Here is a 25,822-nt window from a genome sequence, read left to right on the forward strand (position 1 = left end):
CACTCAAGGCAAAAGGGAGCAATGGGGGAAAGTTCCATTTTACTTCAAATTTTTCCTGATCCTAACAGCCTCTGTCCTTCTCACATTGGGCCCAAGATCCCAGGAGCCCAGTGCTGCCCAGGGAGCTTGACTTTATTGTTGTGGACCTTTTCTCCCTTCCACCCCAATCTTCTTTGAACACCCCACCCCCAAAGGTTTATTAGCTCAGATGTGAAAAAGAAGCTATTAATGCATACCAAAGTGTTAAAGCAGTTATGTGTCTTAAGAGTGTTCTTATTTTCTTCTAGATTAAGGGCAATGGCTCAACCTAAAAGAATAAGTCCCCAGTGGCAGGACCCTGGTATTGACAGTAGGCCAGTTAGGAGGGAGAAATTTGAGCAGGGTGAGAATTTCTGATGGCCCTAAGTCATAGCAAGATTCCTGGGGCTCCAGTACCATGTTAAAATGGTTGGCAGCAATAAATATCTGTTGGGATGCTTTGAGATATTCCTCCCTTTGCCTGAATCCCAGAATGTAGGGTCCTGGGTCTGCATAGGTGTATGATAATAGGAACTCAAATCTCTTTGGAAATGGTTGTCCATCATTCATGAGCAGTTAACTAAGGTTCTGGTACTAAGAATCTAGACAGAGTAAAAACCAAATGTGCATCTGAGAGAGGGTGTGATATATATAATTGACTGAGGAGAAATGGTGGATGAGGACCTAGTATTGGGGATATGAGCACTGAGAGACTGTCATTGCAATTTGTGACCATATGATATTCTGCAGATTTCATGGGAGAGAGAAGTTTTCAGTGTGTGTGTGTGTGTGTGTGTGTGTGAGTGTGTGTGTGTGTATGTCATATGTGTGTGTATCATATATAACAACAATAATGTAAATATTGGAAATAAGGTTTCTTATAGTTCAACTCAACCAACTTGTTGAGAGTTTAAGAAACCTAAAAATATAAGTCTATTTGCACCAAATAGGTACTTTCCCATTTCCTCACTGTTATGCTAGGAGCTTGGAAAAGATGCTGCTCCATTTTGCAGTTGAAGAAACTGAGGCACAGAGAAATTAAGTGTGTTTTCCCCAATCTACTAAAGCTACAAACAGGGCTAGAAGTAGAACTCAGGTCCAGATTTCCTTATGGCTGCTTGCATGTGGTTGATGGGGCTGATGGCTTCGCTGGCAAGGCACAGCCCACTCTCTGCAGGCCCATGAGCACAGCATGAATCCTGACCTTGCCCTGGAAGCAAGGGACAGGGCATCTGATTTGTACCACATTCCTAGTGCCCAGGACAATGTCTGGTGCAGAGTCCAACAAATGTTTAATATGTACACAGGAAAATGTTTGGAGAAGTTTGGAGAAGTTTTACAGTAAAATTTAATTTGCTGAATTTGAATCTTCATTTTGTTACCTTTTAGAAGTCACATAACTTTTTGAGCTTCATTTTCCACCTCTCTAAAATGAGTGTGAAATGGAAAGCCCATCTCACCTGCTGAGGCCATTTTCAACGTGGTCCAGATCTCTGTCCCTGGTTCTTACAGTAGGGTGGGAGTATTGGGTGCTAATCTTAGCCATCTTCTTGCTTTGTTACATTCAGCTTCAAGGTTGTTGCTGAAACATGAACACAACACAGATCACATCAGGATGAGGAAGCAGCTGCAAACCCACGTTGTTGTGCGTGAGGACTATTTCCCCAGGCAAGCCCTGGCACACACACTCTCTTCCATTTCTCCCATAGTTGCAGCTACACCGTGTTTTAGTTGGGTATTTTTGGACTCTTCTTCCCAGCCTGAAGCACAAGCAAGGTCTTTCACTTTGTGTATGCTCCCATGCCAAAGAGCTGCTCAAACTTATATGCTGATCTAGCAAATGAATGAATGATTGGTGAAGTTGGTATTTGATATAAGAAAGCTAAAATCCTCATGATTCCCTGGAACGATGTGATGTTCCTCTTGACCCTGTTTTTTCTCATTTACTTTTTTTATCTTATAATTTTTCACGTTTTAGTAGCTCCCCCAAATCCCATTTCAAAACAAAACATGAAAAACTAACAATCTTTGACATCCATAAAACCTTTACAATGTAATGTTACACTCAAAACACACTTCATCTACTTTAATCCTCAAAAATAACTTTATCAGATATTTACAATTTTTATCCCCATTTAAAGATGGCTAAATTGAGACTCAGAGATGTCAAGCAGCTTATCCAGGTTAAAAAAATAGGTAAAACCTGTTGATGGCATGATCCTGGTGCTAGAAATCAGACCGTGAATACTCTCCCTTCAGCAAACATTGGAAGGTGCCCCTATGACTGATGAAAAAAGAAAGCTGGTATGAGCACAGGGCTGGTGTGAAGAACACAAAGACTGGGCAGTTCCATCATCCTTGATCAAAGCCCTCCAAGTGGAAGATGAATCCCTGAGTACAGTTTCTCTTGGACAAACACAGGCTCTCTTGAGCAGTCAGATGGCTTAAGTAGAGACCACTCCAGAGACCACTTCAGAGAAAGATGGTGGTTTCTAGAAAGAGCCCAGTGACTCACTCTAAGACTAAATTAATTCCATATCCAAATGAAGGTCAGTGCAAGGAGCCCAGAACACTGCACCAAAGGATGGATGTAGTTCCTGCTTATCAAGGTCAATCCACCATGGGTTTACTCAGGGTCAACTGTTGGCTCAAAGGTCTTGGTTCATCTCTGATATTTGATAATTTAAGGCTATGATTTAAATTTTGTACTTTCCCAATAGATCAAAAATAGTTTTGATTTTTAAATACTTTACCCATTTATGTAACAGTTAGTGAATTTCTGGCCTATCACAGGAGATACAAAGAAATATAAGACGAAGACTTCTCTCAAGGATCTTATGGTCCAGCAGGGCAGATGATGGATATCAGAGGATCCTGCAGGTTGTGTTAAGGAGCTTGGGCTTTTACCCTGAGCCCATCAAGGATATGGTCAGATGTGTAATGGCCACTGCAGCTGCATTGGGGAGGACATATTCAGGGAACATAAATTGATGTTAAATGAGCAGATAAATGCTGCAGTATCTCAGCGGAGAGAGAATAGTTGCCTGATCTAGGTTTGTGGCAGTGAATCAGATAAATTAAAAAACTTCCCATATAGACAGACTCACTGGTACATGGTCATTGATCAGGTATAGGAGGTGATGAGGAGGGAGGTAATGAGAATGATAGTCTGGGGTGTTGGTGGTCCTACACACTGAGGTAGGGAACTAGGGGAAGAAGTGGGTTTGATAAAGAGAACGATTCCAGTTTGAGATGTCTATGGAAATTTTAGAGCCAATATGGGAAATAAATGTCTTCCACTAAAAACAATAATCCCAATTTGAAATCATCCATCCAATGCTTTTTTATTGAGCACTTACTATGTGTGAGACAATATGGAGAGCTAGGGTTTTACAGAGAAGGATACACATCTCTGTCCTCAAGGAGCTTACAGTCTAGTGGGTTCTAGAGCAAGTCTTAAAAAAAGTTTTGGGACTCTGGAGTGCCTGGGTGGCTCAGTCAGTTAAGCGTCCAACTTCCGTTCAGGTCACGATCTCACGGTTTATGGGGTCGAGCCCTGCATTGGGCTGTGTGCTGACAGCTCGGAGCCTGGAGCCTGCTTTGAATTCTGTGTCTCCTTCTCTCTCTGCCCCTCCCCTGCTCATGCTCTGTCTCACTCTCTCTCTCTCTCTCTCAATAAAAAAAATTGAAAAAAAGTTTTGGGACTCTGAAGAAAATCTATCAAATTATTCTTTTTTGTACATTTCCAGGAAAATTCCAGGAGAAAAAGTTCATTGCCTCCAGCCTGTGTCCCTTTCCCTCAGCCCTCATCAACTGCACAACTCCTGGCCCCAGATGTCGTTGTATGGAGGCAGCACATCTACCTGCCTGCTATGGAAGGCTACTATATGCCAGAAACAGAGTAGGTGCTCATGCAATACCGCTCCATTAACCCTCAGAATAGCCTCTCCCTTTCTTCCCTTTTACAAGTGAAGAAACCAAACAGGTGCATAATTTCCCTAATGTTGCTTATAGCCTGAGCCAGGATTGACAAAGTTCGGTCTGACCCTAGAACCCGATGGTGTAAAATTAATGGGTGGTAAAAAACTGGCATTATCTTTTGGCCTGAGTAGGAGGGGCCCCTGCCTGGGACTCCATGCTTTAAAGGACTCTACTCTGACTCTCCTTCATCCACAGCCCATGAGACCAATGGAACATGCCCACTTACACCCCTGCCCCGTGCTCTAGACTATGCTCTGGGTGCCCAAGACGCCCAAACTGTGGGCTCAGGAAGCTCTAGACTGGTTCTAGAGCCTGCCCAGGCCTCTTCCCAGGTCTGTTTTCCTTCAAAGGGCATCAGTGTGCACTCCTCTAGAGCTACAGGTGGCCAAGGAGCAGCTGTTTGGAGGGAGGAGTGAGTAGAGGCCAGAAGTATGGACAGGGTGTTCACACACATGTGTGAAAGGCCCCTTGTGACATGGGGTGGACACAGGGCAGGCAGAGAAGGAGGCAGGCCATGGATGGTGGACCAGAGATCAAATCTCCTCATGCCACCATGTTCTGAGGCTGAACTCAAAGGGGTCTAAGAACTCTATATGAATCTGGTCTCCTGGTCATTGTGAAAGTGATTTTTTTAAGATGGGAGGACAGGGCATGTTTGATTCAACAGTGTACCCTGATCCCTGTCACAGTCATATCTAGCCCTCTACCTCACACCCTTCTTGACCGTTTTTCAGTCCAGCTGTTGCTATGGAAACCAGCTGCGTGCAGGGTCACCCAGCAGCACCTTGCCTCAGCTACACTGTGGATTGCTCACCTTCTTTCCTGGGGCTTCCCTATTTCCCCCAGAGAACATATGGTAGGATGCTCATGCCATTCTGACAAACATGCAAACCCAGAGGTGCTAGAGAGGTAACCCTGCCTTGGACAACCCTTGACTAACAGAACCCAGGAACCAGGGGTAAATATTCCCTGGTTCTATCTTCTATTCCTCAGGAAGATAATTCAGTGGTTCTCTCCATGGCTCTTTGGAGAAGCCCTGGAAGGATCAAGTCAGTTGCCCAGAGTGGTGATCGGTTTGATAATGTACACTTGCACTGGATTTCCCTTCCTCCCTTGTTTTTTTTTCTGAGACTTCCACTTCTCTTCCTTGGAATCACTCCCTAAATGAACTGTCTGCTTACATGATCTTGTCCAAGGTTCTGGGTTTGGGAAGTGGCTTTTGTTTTTTGTTTGTTTGTTTGTTTTGTTTTGTTTTTGTAGGAGGAGGTGATTACCTCAGCTAAGAGAATTTCTTTTTTTTTTTTTTTAGATATTTAGGTAAATGGTAAGTGGGTTATATGTACTCCTGGTTTGGGCCCCTGAAGGGTAGGACAGGGAAAAATGTGTGTCATTAAAGGAAAATGTTTGCTTAAGATAGGTCATAAGATCATTTTTTCCCAATTGTTTATAAACATCATAAGCATTGTCTTTTTTTTAATCATTCTTTTAAAAATTAAAAAAAAGTTTATTTATTGCTGAGAGATAGAGAGAGAGGGAGACAGAGTGTGAACAGGGGAAGGGCAGAGAGAGAGGGAGACACAGAATCTGAAGCATGCTCCAGGCTCTGAGCTGTCAGCACAGAGCCCGACACGGGGTTCGAACCCATGAACTGTGAGATCATGACCTGAGCCGAAGTTGGACACTTAACAGACTGAGCCCCTCAGGCTCCACAATGGTTGTCTTTTTTTAAAAATTACTTTAAAAATAAGGATCCAAATAAGGCCCACATGTTCTGATTGCTGATTGGTACTTTTTAAAGTTTTTCATGCATTTCTCTTCTTCCTCATTGTGGAAAAAACATAATTGTACTCCCGAGTTTGCTATAGTATGAATTTTTTGCCAATTCCAACTTGACCATGTTTTCTGTAAACTGGTAGTTGCACTCAGAGATATGGTCAAATTTGGGTTCAATTTTTTTCGCAAGAACATTTCTTTGTGTGATGTTAGCAGCCATTGATGATTATTGCCTGGACATATGCTTTCATTACGAGTTGCAAATTGGTGACATTCTATCATTTCTTCTTCAGCGATTAGCTGACATATTCTTAAATAAAATGTAACTTATTTGGCTGTTCAGTGGTACCGTTCATAGAGGAATTGCGGAATAAACAATTCTTTTCCCCTTGTTTACCAGTTTTTAAGTCATAACATCCTAAGTGATTCCCCAATTGCCCTGTGAGTTTTCACATTTCCTGGCCCAGAAAAACTCTAGAACTCACAGATGAGATCATGAAATTACAATCAGTGATCCTGAGGCGCCTGTTGAAAATGAAAACTGCCACCCAGCCAGGGCCCCCTGAGTGTGAGGCACTTGCATGTCCATTACTCATTAATCCTCAAGAGACCCAAAAGGTAATAAATAGTAACACTGGTTTTGCAGATGAGGAAATGCAGGCTTAGGTCTGTCTGACCCTGAAACCCATGTAGTGCTTTCTTTTGTTTATCACACCCACTGCAGGATATTAGAAATGCACAAATAAAATTTTAATTTTCAAGCACAGGAAGAAGATGTGTCCTGCCAACTACCAGGGTGACCTTGAAGTGGATCTTAGGTGTGAGTCTAAGAGTGATTTGTGAGCATCTCTCAAACAAATGTGAGTTTTCTGGGGCTTGACTGAGGAACTAACAACACATCACTTCAGACAATTCTCTCTCTCTCTTTTTTAACAACATTACTAAATCCAGCATGTTTTCTTCCCCCCAACACACTTACTGACTCCTTCCATGTCCCAGGCATCATACTTGGCCCTGAAGATTATGAAGAAGAGGAAGATAGGTCTCTGTCTTTGAAACACAAAACTGCATGGGGGAAACACGAATGGAAACAGGGAGGGGGGTAGAATACAGAGGTGCTGAAATAGAGGTAGAGGCATGGTGGGGAGCAGTATGGAAGGAGGAGGCACTAATTCTGCCTCAGGTACCACCGAGGTCTGAGGAGGCTTCTCATGAGGGGCATTATTTCATGTTATTTAACATTTACCATGTGTTGGCCATTGTGCTGTGCACGATTAAGAATTTGTGATATCTGTGCTCTGGTGCCTACCTTTAACCTCCTTTGCTCTTGGCCTGGACACCTAGGTAGGTCAGGAATCTAACATACCTCACCTGTACTCCAGTTGTTCTCATACTTTTCTCATTCCTTTATTAACTCCAAAAGATTTAAGGGCTAGAACTATTTTCTTTTACTTAAAAAATATTTTATTCTCCTAAACACCAGCATATATACACATAGTGGGTAATCAAATTGGGTGGCATAAATGGAGTAACAGGTGAGTACTTGCAATGAGGACACTAATAATGGCAGTATATTTGCTGAGCATTTACACTCTGCATGGTACTGTTCTAATAACTTTAAATGTGTACTAACTCACTTGATTCTCACAATGCTCTGTGAATGAGTCACACTGAACATTTCTGTCTTGTTTAGAAATGGATGGGACTTTATAAGGGAGAAAGCAAGTAAGCAACAAAGGAGGTCAAAACATGTAAAGCCCTTTCTTCTAAACTAAAATGTGCTTCTGGAAAAAAATCTTGGTCCCCACTTACGATGACTAACTATACTAAAAAAAAAATTTGTCCATGTTGTGTCCTTTTCTATTATGGCTTAAACATGAATACCAGTCCTGGTTCAATTTGTGTCATTTGAAACCTTATCATTTCCCAAGACTTAAATGCAGCTGAGACAATAGAGAGGTGCCAAGAGCCCAAGATGCATACTCCTCTGACTCACTGGAGGTTATCTGAGTTATCATTGTCTTTGGTTATGACATCTATGCAGCCAGGGGCTGGAAGGTTCCATTAGTGAGAAACCGAGTCTAGAACAAAGCCATGTCAAAAAGACAACCCCAACCAGAGGACAGCCCCACAGTCTGATGGACAGGCACACTGGGCACAAGCCTGCATTTTCTCCAGCTGAGACAGATCACTTTTACCACCTAAGGTCTTCAATCTTCTCAGAAGTAATATCTCTCTGGGTTTCATTCATTTCAGTTCTCCACAACTCAACTTTCTCAGCATCACTTGGGCAAAAGCATTCAGCAAATTCTCAGTAATGTGAAGTTGGACAGGCTCACTTTGTCAAATTAAAAGCCAAAGATAAGTCAATAACTCCCACAGGATCTACAAGTCTTGGAACTTCGTCCAAAGTTGGATTGCCTCTCCCTTCTTCCCCTATCTCATCTGGAAACTGCAGGATGAAAGGAAAATATCCAATGCTAAGCCACTTAATCACTCTGAGACCTGTGAACCAGTCCACAGAACAAACACAAAGGACAGAACAGACATTACTATAGGCAATGATGAGGGTTGTGTATTTTTAAGCAGCCCTAGGCTTATGTAGGGGGAAAGCACTAGTAAAATACCTTTTGTTTGAGACAAGTGGCATTGGAAAGACAATATAGGTGGTCAAGGACACTGTACTGAGAGAAAGAAAAGCTGGATCTCTTCTTAGCTCAGCCTACAATTTGGGCAAGTGACCAGCATTTTAGTTTCTTTATACATTGATGAACATGGACTTATTGCAAATGAAATTTTCCACAGAAACCCAATGAATAAAGCATTTACGTATATATTTTATTTAAATGTATTTGAGGGGCGCCTGGGTCAGTTGGTTAAGCTGCCGATTTCAGCTCAGGTGATGATCTCACAGTTCGTGGGTTTGAGCCCCATGTCGGGCTCTGTGCTGACATCTCAGAGCCTAGAGCCTGCTTCAGATTCTGTGTCTCCCTCTCTCTGCTCCTCCCCCATTCATTCTCTGTCTCTCAAAAATAAATAAATGTTAAAAAATTTTAAAAATAAATGTACTTGAAAACATTTATAAAGATAATTAGTGAGTGTTTACTTCCTTTCCAAAAGTGAAAATACTAATTCAAAAAGATCTATGCACCCCTATGTTCACTGCATTATATACGATGGCCAGGATAAGGAAGCAACCTATGTGTCCATCAATAGATGAATGGGCAAAGAAGATGCAGAATATTATTCAGTCTTAAAAAATGAGATCTTGCCATTTGTGACAACATGGATGGACATCAAGGGTATTATACTAAATGAAATAAGAAAGATAGTGCTCACTTTGGCAGCACATATACCAAAATTGGCATGATACAGAGAAGATTAGCATGGCCCCTGTGCAAGGATGACATGCAAGTTTGCTAGGAATTTACCCAAGGGATACAGGAGTGCTGATGCATAGGGGCACTTGTACCCCAATGTTCATAGCCACACTTTCGACAATAGCCAAATTATGGAAAGAGCCTAAATGTCCATCAGCTGATGAGTGGATAAAGAAGTTGTAGTTTATATACACAATGGAATACTACTCAGCAATGAGAAAGAATGAAATCTGGCCTTTTGTAGCAACATGGATGGAACTGGAGAGTGTTATGCTAAGTGAAATAAGTCATACAGAGAAAGACAGATACCATATGTTTTTCACTCTTATGTGGATCCTGAGAAACTTGACAGAAGACCATGGGGGAGGGGAAGGGAAAAAAAAGTTAGAGAGAGGGAGGCAAACCATAATAGACTCTTACAGACTGAGAATAAACTGAGGGTTGATGGGGGGTGGGAGGGAGGGGAAAGTGGGTGATGGGCATTGAGGAAGGCACCTGTTGGGATGAGCACTGGGTGTTATATGGAAACCAATTTGACAATAAATTTCATATTTAAAAAATTGAAAAAAAAGAAAGAGAAAGACAAATATCATATGATTTCACTTACATGTGGAATCAAAAAACAAACAAAAAAATAGAAAGAGACCCATAAATACAGAGAAAAACTGATGATTGGTGGGGGGTGGCAAAATGGGTGAAGGGGAGTAGAAGATATAGTCTTCCAGTTATGGAATGAATAAGTCATGGGGATAAAAGGTAAAGCATAGGGACTATAGTCAATAATACTATACTAGTGTAGTATGGTGACAGATGATGTTACACTTGTGGTGGGCATCACATAATGTATAGAGTTGTCAAATTGTTATGCTGTACACCTGAAGCTAATGTAACATTGTGGATCAACTACACTTCAATTAAAAAATAAAGACATGGGTTCCCTGGGTGGCTCAACCATTTGAGCCTCTGACTCTTGATTTTGGCTCAGGTCATGATCTCAGTGTTGTGGGATTGAGCCTCACATCAGGCTCTGTGCTGGGCATGGAGCCTGCTTGTGATTCATCCTCTCTCTCTCTTTCTCTCTCTCTCTCTCTCTCTAAAAAAAAAAAAAAGACAATCAGTGGGACACAAGTTAATTTTGACCATGATTTCCAGTATATTAAAATTTAGTAGGGATGGGGCACCTGGGTGGCTCAGTTGGTTAAGCATCTGACTTGGGCTCAGGTCATGATCTTGCAGTTGGTGAGTTCGAGCCCCGTGTCAGACTCTGTGTTGACAGCCCGGAGCCTAGAGCCTGCTTTGAATTCTGTGCCTTCCACCCTCTCTGCCCCTCCTCCTTCCCCCGCTCATGCTCTGTTTCTCTTTCCTTCAAAAATAAGTAAAAACATGAAAAAAAATTTAAAAAAATTTGGTAGGGGGCACATGTCAATTTTATCTTTATTTGGGTTCTTTAATTATTTAAATATACATAAAGAAACTTAAAGTGTGCACAGAAAACCTTAGGGAACTCTGTGGAACAGAGCTGAAAACCAAGGCCCAGTTGATCATGAAAGGTCCTTCCATTTCAAAAGTTTCATGATGGAACAGAACTGTAGAATGCAAATATTGTGTCTAAAGGTCCTCTCATTGTTTGTGCATGAATGTGATCCTATTGGAAGAAATAAAAACATTCTAGAGCTCCAAAAGCAGAAATGACAAAACTCTATAATGTCAAAATTCTCTGGACGTGGTACAACATAACTTGAATATCAGAACTTATATGAAAGGGCACTTTGAAAATTACATTATGATGTAAAGATCCTCAACAAAATACTAGCGAACAAAAATCTAGTCACATATCATGATTAAGTGATATGTGTCCCAAGAATGCAAAGTTGATCTAACACCCAAAATCGACCAATGTAATACACCATATTAATTAAATGGCAAAAACTACATGATGAGTGCAATAGACATAAGAAAATCATATGACAAAATCCAACATGCTTTCATGATAAAAACAATCAACAAAGTAAGAACAAAAGGAAATTTCCTTAAACTGATAAAGGGCATCTTGACAAAACCACAGCTAATGTCACAGTTAAAGGTGCAAGACTGAATGCTTTCCCCTAAAATCAGGAACAGGACAAAGATATTCACTCTTATCACCTCCATGCAACATTGTACTGCTAACCAGGGCAATTAGACAGGAAAAAACAAAACAAAACAAGTAAAAGCATCCAGATTGGAAAAGAAAAAGTAAAATTATCTCTATTTGCAGATGACATGATCTGGTATATCGGAAATCTTAAGTAATCCACCAAAAAACTATTAGAATTAATAAATAAGATTAGTAGTGTGGCAGTATACAAGTCAGCATACAGAAATCAAATGTATTTCTATACATTAGCATTGAATAATAATACAAATGAAGTTAAGACAATAATCCCATTTTTTAAGTTTATTTATTTTGAGATAGAGCATGCAAGTGGGGAGGGGCAAAAAGAGAGAAGAAAGAGAATCCCAACCAGGCTCTGTACTGTCAGTGCAAAGCCCAACTCAGGGCTCAAACTCACGAACAGTGAGATCATGTCCTGAGCCATAGTCGGATGTTCAATCAACTCAGGTGCCCCAACAATCCCATTTATAATAGCAGCATAAAAGAACAAAACACCTAGGAAATTTAACCTAGGAAATTAAAGATTTGTACACTGAAAACTATGAAACATTGTTGAAAGAAATTGAAGATATAAACAATTGGAAAGATATTTTCTGCTCATAGATTGGAAGGATTAATATTATTAATATGGTGTTTACTCTCCAAATTATCCACAGATTCAGTGCAATCCTTATCAAAATCCCTGCTGGAGTTTTTGCAGAAATTGACAAGCTGATCCTAAATTTACATGGAAATTCAAGGGACACAAATAGCCAAACAATCTTGAAATTTTGAAAAAGAAGAACAAAGTTGGAGAACTCACACTTTCAGATTTCAAAACCTATTACAAAGCTATAAAAATCAAGATAGTGTGGTTCTGGAATAAGGATAGGTATATAGATTAATGGAATAGAATTCAGAGTCCAGAAATAATTCCCACATTTACAATCAATTGGAAATCAATGGAAAAAAGAATAGTCTTCTTAACAAATGCTGGAAAAACTGAATATCCATATGCAAAAGAATATACACCATACACAAAAATGAACTCAAAATGGATCATAGGCTTACATGTAAGGGCCAAAACTATAGAATTCCTAGAATAAAACACAATCTTCATGGCCTTGGGTTAGGCAATGGTTTCATAGATATGACACCAAAAGCATAAATGAAAAGAGAAAAACAATACATTATACTCCATCAGAATAAAAAACCTCTGCATCAAATGACACCATCAAGAAAGTAAAAAGACAACCCATAGAATGGGAGAAAATATTTTAAAATCATGTATTGGTAAGGCATATATATATAAAGAATATATAAAGAACAGTTACAACTCAATAATAAAAAGACAAGCTAATTAAATATTGGGAAGAGGATTTGAATAGGCATGTCTCTGAAGAAGATACATGGTCAACAAGCACATGATTATAAGCATATTTAATCATGGGGAAATGCAAATCAAAACTATGATGAGATACCTCTGCATACCAACTACAATGGCTATAATAGAAATACAGACAATAACAAGGGTTAGTAAAGATATGGAGAAACTGGAATCCTCATACACTACTGGTAAGAATGTAAGTGTACAGTCACTTTGGAAAACAGTGGGGCAATTCCTCAAAATGTTGAACATAGTTGCCATATGACCCAATAATTCTACTCTTAAGGATATACCTAAGAGAAAGGAAAACATATATCCACACAACAACTTATGCATGAATATTCATAGCAGCATTATTCATAATAGCCCCAAAGTGGAAACAACCTAAATGTCCATCAGCTAACTGGATAAACAAAATGTGGTATATATACATAGTGAACTGTTATTTGGCAATGAAAATGAACAAAATACTGATACATGCTACAACATGGATGAACCTTGAAAGCATTATGTTAAGTGGAAGAAGCGAGACACAAAAAGCCACATGTTGTATAATTCCATTTATGTGAAATGTGGAATTGGCAAATTCACTGGGATAGAAAGTAGATTAGTGGTTGCTTGGGGAAAGGGTTGGGATAGTGGGTGGCCAGAAAAAAGAGTGACTGCTAATAGCTACAGGGTTTCTTTTGGAGGTGTTGAAAAGTTTTAAAATTATATTGTGGCGATGACTGCACCATTGTGAAGATTACTAAAAAGCACTGAAATGTATACTTTAAATGGATGACTTTTATGGCCTATGAACTAATTCTAAAAAAGTAATGTTAAATATAATAGCAAAGCTGCTTTTAAAATGTAAAACTAACAATATCTGCTATAAGAAACTCGCAAAATACAAGTGTAATAAAGGGGAGAAATGTCAAAATATCACATTAATAATAATGATATTGGTCACATTGTTGAGGGCTCACACTATGCCAAGCACTGATCCACAGTTTCACATGCTTCACATGGACAAACTCATTTAATCCCCACAATCACCCTACGAGGTAAGTTATTATCCCTATCGTACAGTTGAGTAAGCCAAGGTGCACGTTTCACACAGTTAGGACTATAGCAGGCAATTGAGTCCTAGAGCCTGCAAAGTCAATCTCCTGCCTCTCAAGAAACAAGCCCAATTTCTGGGACTGGTAGGTATCAAAGCCGTCTCCATCTTCCCGATAAAGATCCAAAAGGGCAGCTCAGGTCTTAGACCATGAGGGTGTATCCAGAAGCTCAAATTGAGCTTTGAGGTGATGAGGGGAAATGGAGTTCAGAATTCACGTTCTCCCCTTTCTGCGGAGTGGAGGATAGGCAAACCCATGAATGTCCCCACACCAAGATATGAAGAGAGAGTTTGAGTTAAGGTTGTTGTGTCTGGCTTTCCAAGGAAACCTTTGAGTGGCCATGAGGTGGATTTCTCTCTCTTCTGAACTCTGTGAATTTTTATAACGCAAGCAAAGGCAAGTTTGCATACGCCAGGTGCAGATTTTCAATTCCTGTCTGAGAAAAAATTAACATTGTTCCCAAGAACAGGAAGAGATTTGGGATGAAAGGATCTGAATTTGTAACAAGGTTATAAATTATGTTACTCAACCACCAGACAGAGAGAGGTCTGTCTCATGCCTAGAAAGTGTCTTGGTCTTCTGCAGAGATGACTCGGAATTAATGGGGACTCTGGTTTCCTCCTCCACTTTAAGTGTATTCAGTTTCTAAGTGATTTGCAATAAGATTCAGCTGCTCAGATTGAGATTCCAAGAGAATGTAACTGCTTTCCAGATGTTGCTAGAGCTGGAGAACCCATATGTCTGTAGCCAGCCCTATAAATGCTCTCCTCAGAATTCTGTCTCCCCCCCTCCCCCCAACACACACACACACACACACACACACACACACACACACACACACAGAGCCAGGGCAAACAAGGCCAGGCAAGGAACCTCCCTTCCCTCCCCAAGGACCTGTTTCACCGAGCCTAGCTGTGGGCACAGAGGTAAACTGTTGTTTTTTTTTTAATTAATTTTTGTGATGTGATTATAAAAGTAATATGCTGTCATTATGAAAAATAATAAGATGTTCATATCTAACTTTGATCAATCATTGTACAGGTGCTGTGCCCAGGAGTTCACTCCAATTACCTTCACTGACTCCTCCCAACAACCCACTGAAGCAGGTATTATAACCATTACTTGCAATTTACCTATGAAGAAACTGAGACTCCGAATGGTTGAATAACTTGTTCAAAGTCATCTAGTGGCAGAACACGCAAACAAAAGCCTGTTTGAATTTAACCCCTACAGAGCATTGTTATAATGCAAGAGAGAGGGAATGTGTGAAATCTGCAATAGAGGGCAAATAAAGTGCTGTGGGGACTAGATGAAGTCCAGGGTGCAGTGTGTGAGGGTGCGGCATAGCCATGGAAGAGTGTCATTGGTACAAAACTATACTGAATGGCACTAGCCCAACTACCTCAAAATTTCCCTCTCTCCCCTGAGCCTTGTCTTGCCAACACCACGGATGACACCCAAGCCAACCGATGACCCAGCAAGAGCCTCCACTCCTCCTTCTTCCTCACTTCCCCAGATCACAAATCCCCAAGTCCTGTCACTTACATCACCTACTATCTGTCCCCTGTGTCCCCTTCCACTCAGTCATTCACTAATCCAGAAATGAAGCGAGGGTGGGCATCCTGGCCTCTTCTTTCCCCACTCTGTCCAGACCCTGGCCTCCCTCCCCAGGATTGTTGAAATAATTGTCTCACGTCTGTAATCCATCCAAGGCTTGGCACTTAGGAGGTTCTCAGTGGGTATGGAATGACTGACTGAATGAATGAATCTTCTGCACTAACACCAGGGTTTTATAAAAGGTAGTTTGAATCACATAACTCAAACTTTCAGAGATTGCCTGTTTTCTCCAGCATGCAGTCTTAACCTAACATTCACGAGTTTTCATAACATTCGGCCTAAAGGGGTAGCTCCATTCAAACCAAATTACTCATGCTTTCCTGAAGCATGTCATGAATTTTCTTGTCCCTCCTATTGTCAGGCTCACCCAATCTCACCTTTGGCTTCCTGTATTTCTCGGTGTCCCTTCCAGGCCAGGTTAGGACTGAATAACAGGCTCTGGCCAGTGGACTTGTCCCATGATGCAGACTCCCCCAGTTCCTCCTAACCTCAGAAATTGCATAAGCGATGAATGGGCTAGCCCCTGAGAGGTTCTGTATGTTACCAGAGTAGGACCTACCCTCTCCTGATGACTCCACACACCTTTGGTCCTACTCATCCCTCTGCTTAGAGAGAGGTTTTCCCTCTTTCTTGCCAGTTGAAATTCCTATCATCCTTTAAGTTTCAACTCCTGTATGTCCTCCCCTGGGAGTCAGTCACTCGCACCTCTCTCTACTTTCCGGGCATTATTATTACCTCTATTTCAGCCCAGAGCAGAGCCCAGCTAACAGAAAATGTAAGGGCTTGTCTCCCACACTACACTGTGGTGTCCAGAGAGCATGGACTGTGTTTGTTTAAGTAATTCTATCTCCCACTGGACTTAGCCTTGTGATTTGTACTCAGGAGTAGTTAGTGTGCACCTGACAGTAATTAGGTCAGAGGGAAAACCATTTACCCCTTGGTCTCAGTGTATGCAGCTGGGCATGGAGAATAAAAGCTTGACCCCTCTGAACCTGGAGGGCACAGTGGTTGGCAGGGATTAGAGAAGATTTCAGGTGAAGAGGCCTCTAGGCAGGGCATGAGTATGTGTTTGTGTGTGTGTGTGGGCGGGTCTTCACCCTGGTCATTGCCATCCTTCTCCCCACTCCTCCAGGAAACCCACAGCTCCTGCACAGTTTGGGGGAGTTAAGGAAGAGCCTCTACAGCTTCCAACTGTTTACCTCCTGGGTACCATGGCGACGGGAGATTGGTCACCATGGCAACCATTATTAACCAGGCAGAGCAACTGCTGGCAGATAGTGAATGAGGACAGAAAAGGCAAAAAAAGGGCATATCAAAGGCATGGGGCACATGCAGTCCTGGCCAAAGTCCCACCTAAAGTGACTGAGATTTTGCTCTGACCAGTCAGTTACCCACAGAGCAGCCATTCACTCTATCCTGGCATCCTGCACCCAGCAAGGACCCCATTTACAGCTGAACAGAGGCTGAGGAGGAAAAGTGCATGTGCTTGGGCGTTCATGTGAAGAAAGGGCCCCATTCCTGCCAAAGGAGCTCCCACCAGCTCAGCGAAATCCCAATGGGGTTCCCTGGCCTGGCAGAATTTTCAAGAATCCATGACTTTGTCATACAAGACCTGGTACAGAGAGCAATGGCAATAGTAGTCACCTCCTTTCTCACAGGACCAACTCTTCACTGCCCCCTCCAATGATTTCTCAGAGGGAGTATGTGACTCCGTGCCCAGACAATGATGTTGTTACTGGGTTTTATGAATGAAAGTGTGTGTGTGTGTGTGTGTGTGTGTGCACACGCGCGTATGCCGAGGGAAGGCGGGGCGGGGGGTGGGTAGTTGCTGGCAGACTGTCCATAAAGTTAGGGGTCTGTACAGCCCACTCTAGGAGGGAGATTGAACCCAGGTGGAGGGGCAACTGCCCACTAGTCTGGGGTGCCAAGGACTGACCCCAGTTTGCCCGTCTGAAAGATTTGGTGAGGAGCATCCACCATAAAGTCTCTCCTTTCCAGGAGAGAGGTGGCAGCACTCCCATTGGGAGTCCTGAGCAAGTAAACTGCATATTGGAGGCGCTGGACCCATGGCCAGTGGCCCAGGGGGGGATTTCGGATCCTTTCTGCTCTTCCCTCCTTTCATCCTCCTCCACATTTCATGTCTAGCTGGAGATAGCCACTTTAGAATGACAAAGTTTAAAATCTCGACAACAGCATAAAGTAGGGCAGTTATGAATTGAGGAATTACAAGGGGAGAAAAATGAAACACCCCTCCATCCCCCTAGTTACCTAGTCCAGCCCTTGTCAGAGATTGCTGGGATGGCCAGAGCAAGGACCAGCTGGCTTAGCCCCCTCTGGTGTTGGAGGTGGGGGTGGAAGCTGAGCTGAGGAGAAAAGCTTGAGGACGAGGACAGAGAGCCCATATGATTATCCGGTTAGGGGATTGCAAGGGATCAGAGAGCCTGCTGCCCCTTCTCCTCCATACCTAAACACTAAGCCCCCAAGCACCGACTGGCCAAGATTGTAGATTACGAGTCCATCATTAAAAAAAAAATAAAAAATAAAAAAGGAAGAAAGAATAGAATAGAAACAGTGACTGCTCACTTCACTAAATAATATGAACTCTTTGCCTCCTCCTCAGCCACATGTCTCTTTGGATCCCCAACGCTGAGTTGGGTCTAGCGGAGGCAGTCCCTCAACCCCAGTCTGCTGACCTCCCTAGCTCCTGCTCCTTCCAAGCCCATGGACATAACTGCCCCACGCCTGGCGCATACTCGGAGAGACTCTGCTCTAGTCCCAGATCTGAAGCCGCAGAAACGAGGCGGCCAGAGAGCCTCTTCCAGGACAGGCTGCCATGAAGGCGCGTGGCCAGGCATCTGGGTTACAGGGTGTCTTAGGGAGGTGTCTCCAGGGTAGTATCGTGGCCAGACTCCCTTCCTGTCTCTAGCGGGAGACAGTCCAGCTCCTTCTGCCTCCTGCCCCGACGGCTCAGCCCGAATCGGCCCAGCGGGGCCGCCGGATGTGAGTGTAAGGAGTGTGATGGACTTGGGCACAGCGGAGAGCTTTGTCCTGTGATCTCGGCTGGAGGACTGTGTGCGTGCCGGGGTTGGGAACAGATGCCGGGGCAGGCCCCTTTCTCGCGCGCCCAGAAGCAGCCCGTTTCAGCACCGGGGGCTGCGGACAGCGCCGCGCCTGCACTTGGGCTCAGCCACCCCTCTGCCCTGCGCGGACTTCTTTAATCCATCTCCGGGCTGGATGGAATCAGCGACCCAGCAGACCTCCCAGCGCCCTAAAAACTCCCAGCTCAAGAGACCCTAAAATCCTTACCCGACAAAGTTTGAGTTCTCCGCGATGCGCCTCTGTCTGGCAGAGAGTCTCTGCTGCTCGCTCCCTCTGGGTTCTGGGTAACAGCTCTGGCCTCGCTCCCTCCCCCACGCTTCGGCCCCAGGACCCTCCTCTGCGAACGGCGGAAGGCGTCTGTTGCCTCCCTGTCTCTCACTGAGAAAGTCAGGTGAGGCTCTGGAGTCTCAAAGGCGGTCCCGGAAGAGGCAGAAGCCGCTCATTCGTATCAGCATACCCTCCAAGAGAAGAGGGGGCGAGCCAGGAGCAAGAAAACAGGAAAGTCTGCCTGTCAACTCTGGACTCTTCTAACCGCGAGCTTCCCGCCACCTTGGACTCTTTCCTGAGATGTTTTACCAGTAATGTAATCCACACTGGATGAGGACACAGCGGAGATCTGGGAGTCTGAAGTTTAAAGGTGGGAATATATATCCCCTTAAACTTGTTTGCAATCTTAGGAAGGGTTTTAGAAACGAATCTCTCTTAGGGATATCTCCTTGCAGAGATTTATTTCCTTCTACCACAGCAGACACCACCAGCTTCCCTGAACTAAAAATTAAAACTCGCCAATCCAGCCAAAAGAATTTAAACTCTTTTTGCAGAAAATAACAACAAAGCCTCCACATTTCTCCGGACTCACTTTCCCCACAGAAAGCATATATCTAAGGACACACCTCTTCATCAAGGATGAAAACCTAAATGCACCTCCCCTTCACTCTCTGGTCCTGAATTGCAGGAGCAGGTCCCAGGAGGAATCCAGCTTTCCTGTCTGGGACAAGGTCTGGAAGCCTCTTGGGTTCCAGGTCCCCATGGCTGACACCCTTATGGGAAGAAACTGCAGGAACAGATCCCACAGCAGCCTGAAAAGGAGAGGCTTCTTTGAGGATTTGTAACTTATGATATTTTCTGAACATATCTATTAAATTATCTACTCATGAAGGGGAACCTGGGTAGCTCTGTTGGTTAAGTGTCAGACTTTGGCTCAGGTCATGATCTCATGGCTCGTGGGTTAAAGCCCTGCCTGGGGCTCTGTGCTGACAGCTCAGAGCCTGGAGCCTGCTTTGGATTCAGTCTCTGTCTCTCCCTCCCCCACTCACACTCTGTCTCTCTCTCTCTCTCTCAAATATAAATAAACATTAAAATAATTATGTATTCATGGAACAGATTGTCTTTAGAAAGCTTAAGTTCTCGAGTTCATGCAACACTTGGAGAGATCAAGTGTATATTATTCACTGGAGAAATAAAGAATTAGAATCACACACACACACACACACACACACACTCCTTAAAGAAGGGAAGCAAAACCCAGAAAAAATTTCCCCAAAGAAAAGTCAAGCTTAATTGTTCAGATTTAAGGGATTCTGGTAGCGAGAAAGCAAATAAATGGAAATGGTGAATCAACAAAACAAAGTTGAAGCCACAGAAGTTGGAGAGGAGAGTTCTTATTTTGTCATTTGGGCTTCTGGAAGAAATATGAAGTGGATTTAACACAAGAGAAGACGTAATTCATGAGATGATGCCTCATCAAGACCTTTGGTGTCCTTAATCCAGAGAATCTCCAACATACATCAGTTACCTCGTGCAATTTTTTTTACAGCCCTCATTGTCAGGAAATACTTTATTTTCTCTAGTCCCAGTAATTTACACTACAAGTTAAAGCTGTTTCCCATAGGAAAGGATGGGAAGATTGGAAGCAGATGGTTATCATTTGTTGTCCAGAAACATTTCAGAGCTTCAAAAGAATCTTACATACGGATATTGGGGAAGGTGGTTGTTACCATGAGACAATTTTAATGCACAATCCTGAAAGTGAAAAATCCCTCTGGACTTTGTTTTTGAAATGCAGACCATTCCTAAGATCTTAGGAGGGAAATAAGACCTTATAAAATTAACCATGAAGTGGAGAAGTGCACTGAATCTGACCAAATGAGGTAGAGCATCCATTGCAGGATTGGGCACATAATTGGCCCTTGGGAAATGATATGTGTGGCAATAGATATCACTGAAGAATTTTCCATACCTGTAAGGTACAAACAGATAAACTGAGACTGAAAATGAGCAGAAAGAGCCTAGAGGGGATATATCTGTGAATTAGCCTGCACAAGGCATCCAGTAGCAGGATCCTGGGCTGTCAGGAAGGAGGATCCAGATTCGGCTGAAGACTCAGGGGTAGCCTCTAGGGGTCTGTCCTATTGCTCAGGTTTCATCTGAAGTGCAACCAAATATGTATGGCACAGCATGGAAGGGACAGAAGTCCTTTGTCAATATGCAGGATACAATTAGCACCAAGCAATCCCAGATGAGTGAGTGGGGTGTCCTAAGAGGTCCATGGCACCAAGAGACCCAGGAGAGGGATCCTCAGATACCCAAAGCCTGTGTCAGAATAGGGAGACATCAGTGAGAAGAGAGCTATGGAGAAGGCACCACTTCCTCATTCTAACTGGGTGGATGATATCTGAGTGGGGGAGGATTAGGTCAATCCTAGGTTGCTTTAGCCTCAGTCAATATTTCTTAAGGAAATGAGGAGGGTTCTGTGTGGGAAAAGGTGATACCCAGGCATCAATAGCTGAGGAAGACTGGACCCAGGGAACCTGGTGAGACTAGTTCTACCTGCCTGTGATTTCACTGCCTGAGAAATAAAAGGGTAAATACTAGCCATGCCCAGAGGGATTGAGTTCAAGCATGAGCATGAACAGGTGTGGTTTAGGGGACTCCCCAGTAAGATATAGTTTTAATTGTTTTTAAATTTAAATTTTTAAATGTTTTTTTATTTATTTTGAGAGGGAGAGGAAGCATTAGCAGGGAGGCCAGGGAGAGAGAGAGAATCCCAATCAGGCTCTCATGAAGTATGAGATCATGACCTGAGCTAAAATCAACAGTTGGGCTTAACTGACTGAGCCACCCAGGTGCCCCTAATTGTTTTTAAATTTTAGAAAATATGTGATTATGGTCTACATAGTCTGGGATTTGCTTTTCCCCCCAATCTTAGGATTCAGTGATATTGTTGTTTCTAGCTATAGTTATTTCAGTTTTACTGTGTAAATATACAATTTGCTATTTATTCTGGGTGCATATTATACATTTTGATTTTAAAAATTGGGGGGAGGAATTAAATTTTTCCTATTTTGTGTAAAATCTACCCAGTCCAAACAAATTTCAGAAGTGCTGGGGATCTGATATTTATAGATTAGACTTGAAAGGCACATTAAATACGGTGTCCAGTGTGTTAAAGAACACACAATCTGATAAGGAGATAAGCCAGACTAGCAGATGATAAGTAGAAATGCAAACAGATAAGCCCAGTTATCAGTAAGGAGGAGAGTGTGGGCTTACTCTGGCAGATGGTTTAGATCCTTGGCAAATGATAGGGCAATTTGCAGGAATGGCTTTTGGGAAATAAAATATTTATTCAGAGGCAGGTGAGCTTCACATGAGAAGCAATGATGCATAAATTTCCCCAGGCATTTTCTCAGTCAGTGCAAAGTCATCAGGGGAAAAGACCCTGCTGTGGCAGAGGCAGTGGTTTTCAGTTTTTAAGGCTCCCTTTTCTGCTTCTCAGGCAACAAAAATGATAGTATGTTTCCCTCACCTACCTGGCAGTTGACAAAATAGAAGGAAAATAAAGTTAAATTAATGAGATTTGAAGAGTTGTAAATTCTGTCCAAATATGATTAAGAGCTATGGAGGAGAGTGGTCTTCAGAGATCTAATCTACCTCATCCCCTGAAGATGCCCCTTCAGGCCAGCCTTGTAGGTAGTGGAGTCTGTTATCTCCCTCTCTCTCTGGGAGAGTCAGGTAAGGCTCTGGAGCCTCAAAGGCGGTCCAGAAGAGGCTGAAGCTACACATTTTGACCATCCAAATCTATCTGACCATCAGTGCCTGGAATTCCACCATCAGAACTTCATCCTTTTAGTTTCAAATTTTTATCCCTTTTACTTTGTTGTTGTTGTTTTCTAAATGATGTCTATGCCCAACATGGGGCTTGAACTTACAACCTCAAGATCAAGAGTCACATGCTCCACCCACCAAGCCAGGCAGGTGAAGCTTTAAAATGCAAATAACTCCAGAAGCATGTGACTGAGGGAAGCATTTGATGACCCTGGAGACCAATAAGGGTATGATGGCACAGATACCACAGCAGGGGCAGGTAGGATGGGCAGGGGCAAAGGTCTGGGTGACAGATGCTGAATACTGAGGGCAAACTTGGTCCCTACCACAGCTAAGCCTGGTCCGGGCTCAGTAAAATCACCTGAGCTTTCCTCTAGCCTACAACCTTCATTTTCCATCTACAAAAGAAGGACAATCACCTTTTCTAATTGTTACAGCTGGCAAATGTGTACTGGACACAAGGCTATTTTAGCGAATTGTAATCTGAATGTCATCAAAGGTGCTCATTAGTAGATGGGATGTGCCCTGGGCTGAGTACTGCTCAGGTCAACATTTTCATCAAGGCCTTGGGTAAATGTATGGAATCTTCTGTATATTTTAATGTGGATAGGATGTATAGCTAACATGCATTCAGGAAATATGGCAAATATGGAGTGCAAATCAGTATATAAAAAAATCTTGAGGGCTTTTAATGATGGGCTGAATATACAGACTGAGAAAAAAATATAACAGGAACAAATATAAGGTTCTGCAGCAGGGTCCAAAATTATCAGCCATCCACACACAGAGAGAGGAGACATTGCTTGGCAGACCTCATTCACCATGATGTGAAGCCTGAGAATGACACGTCTCCACAAAAACTGGCAAAAAGCTAATGACAGACAATGCTGACTTAATAGAAGTATATAATGTATAAAAGAGGTGAGTCTTTAAAAAATTTTTAAGTTTACTTATTTATTTTGAGAGAGACAGAGACAGCCTGAGTGGGGGAGGGGCAGAGAGAGAGGGAGAGAGAGAGAGAATCCCGAGCAGGCTTCATGCCGCCAGCACAGAGTCCCATGGGGGGCTTGATCCCACAAACTGTGAGATCATGACCTGAGCTGAAACCGAGAGTCAAATGCTTAACCAATTGAGCCACCCAGGCACCCCAAAAATGAGTCTTGATCAGCTATTTTCTTTTCAGCATACCTGGATTATTTTCATTTTGGTTGCCACATTTTAAAGAAGGGTTGCATTGCAAAATTATATTCATAATAGAACTTTAAAATCAGTTCAATAAATTAATTTTACATTTTATGTTATATTCTAGTTTTTCTTCACATACACATTATTCTCTTTCATGGTGATACTAACATGTAAATACAATTTTGTTATTCTAGTTTTTATTCAGGTGTTATATCTTGAGAAATAGCCTATCTTACTGTGTTAGTTTCCAGTGACTTTAGGTCAATGTCCAAATTATTTATCACTAGCCATGATCATGACCAAATGAATTACACAATTAATAGAATGATTTATATAGTTATTGACATTTTTATGTACATTTAAATTATTTCCCATTTCCAATCCTTTAAGCAACTGCCAAGAAACATTTTTTCCTATTTTTTGTAACTATTTCCTCAGGTTATATTCCCAGAATATACCCTAGGGATATAAGCATCTGAATTCAAGAAAAGTTTTAGCAATTTCTATTGCTATCAATCATTTACCAGTTCCACCAGTTTTTTTTTTTACCAGCATTCTATTTTATTTTTCAAATTTTGTTCATAAGCTGCACCCCATTATAGTTTTAATTTGCATCTCAATAAGAGATAGTAAAGTTGAACATTTTCTTATGTCTGTTTGCTACTTGTGTCTCCTCTTTGTGAATCATCTATTCATGTCCTTGGCCCATTTATATTAAAGTTGATGTTTTTCCTTTCAATTTTCATGAGCTTTTTGTGCAATACTGACAGAGACTTTCTCCTAGCTTATTTGATGAAAATATTTCCCCCAGTCTGCTTGCCTTTTTGAGTTATGATAATATTTATTGTAGAGACTTGCAAACATTTCCCACTGAGATTCATTTAATTCATTGAAAGCCTAGAATGCATAATTCCCTCACATATATGATTTCTACTCTTTTTTGATAGTTTCATATATTTTTATTTTAATATTAACTCTTTAATACAATTGGTGTAGACAATTAATTTAATGTGGGACTCAGTTTCCTCATCTGATAAAAAAGGTACCTACTTCTCACTTTTATTCCAGAAATCTCTAATATCGGTGGGTCCAATACTTGATTGCCTAGGATACTCCATTCTTTAACAATGCTATATCAGTTATCAATTCATCACTTCTCAGCATTGAATTATTTTAAGCATTTTTTCTTTTACAGTGAGCACGATGGTAAGCTTTCTCAGTAGAGGATGCTGGAGAAACACTGAAGCAGGAGCGGACTATGTAGTTGTTTCTGGTGGCTGCACCATTGATGTGGACATGTGATAATGTCCAGTGGTGCTATGCTTCAGCCACATGCCTAGAATATACAGTTCCTTGATGATGTCCCAGCCCCAGCTGGACCTGGTGGTCACCTTCCTGCACCTGTCTCAGCATGGACACCCAATGTGCAGCCCTCCTGCCTGTAATGGTATTCCAACTCTCTCTGCTTCCCTAGCCTCACACCCCCCAGGTTTGTCTCTTGTGACCCTATGGTGCCACAACCATTTTGATACAAGCACCACAGCTCCAGCCTCGTACTCACACTGATGCCCCCACCTTTTCTGCACTCCTGTGTGGCCAGCCACTAGCTGTGGCTTGCCCTACCTGCATTCTGGGGATTGCTTCCTTCTGGCTCAGGAACTGCAGGCCACCTCAGGTCTGTGCAAACCTGTGAATTTCTCTGACATACATTGAGCTGCAATTATACCAGCTCCAACAAGGTTTAAATGCCAGTCTTGGGGAGGGGGATCCCCGTTCCAAGTTTGTCCTTCCTTGGTTACTCTCCTTCAGTCCTGTAGTGCCATGTAAACTCTCCTACATCTTATGTTTAGTAATCTTTATTTTAATCGTTTCCTGTTTGAATTATTGTGTGGTTTCTGTCTCTTGATTAGATCCACACTGATATACATATAATGAACCAGGGTATCTTTTATATTTTTATCTAGAGAAGGGATCAGAGACTTTTTCTTAAGGGGCTGGATAGTAAGTATTTTAGACTTTCAGGACATATGGTCAATGT

At 42.3% G+C, this 25,822-nt stretch overlaps 1 protein-coding gene and 1 non-coding gene across 3 annotated transcripts in view; one reads left to right on the plus strand and one right to left on the minus strand.

Moving 5' to 3' along the window:
* The window catches only part of CNGA3 (cyclic nucleotide gated channel subunit alpha 3), a 59,915-nt gene that overhangs the window by 29,173 nt on the left and 4,920 nt on the right, over positions 1-25,822 (minus strand). The window contains exons 1-2 of one of the 2 annotated variants that reach the window (XM_042932055.1): positions 15,771-16,789; positions 1,479-1,600 (exon numbers count right to left, since the gene is read on the minus strand). In XM_042932055.1, coding sequence (XP_042787989.1) covers positions 1,479-1,564 — 86 coding nt within the window. In that variant the 5' untranslated portion in view covers positions 1,565-1,600; positions 15,771-16,789. Of the gene's footprint in view, positions 1-1,478; positions 1,601-15,770; positions 16,790-25,822 lie in introns of those variants that run through there. The other variant, XM_042932056.1, reaches the window with a different exon arrangement.
* Positions 9,104-9,212, plus strand: LOC122216685. The gene has a single exon (XR_006201044.1). It is a non-coding gene; the product is annotated as a U6 spliceosomal RNA (small nuclear RNA).

Source organism: Panthera leo, chromosome A3 (assembly GCF_018350215.1).
Source record: "Panthera leo isolate Ple1 chromosome A3, P.leo_Ple1_pat1.1, whole genome shotgun sequence".
NCBI classification, from domain to species: domain Eukaryota; kingdom Metazoa; phylum Chordata; class Mammalia; order Carnivora; family Felidae; genus Panthera; species Panthera leo.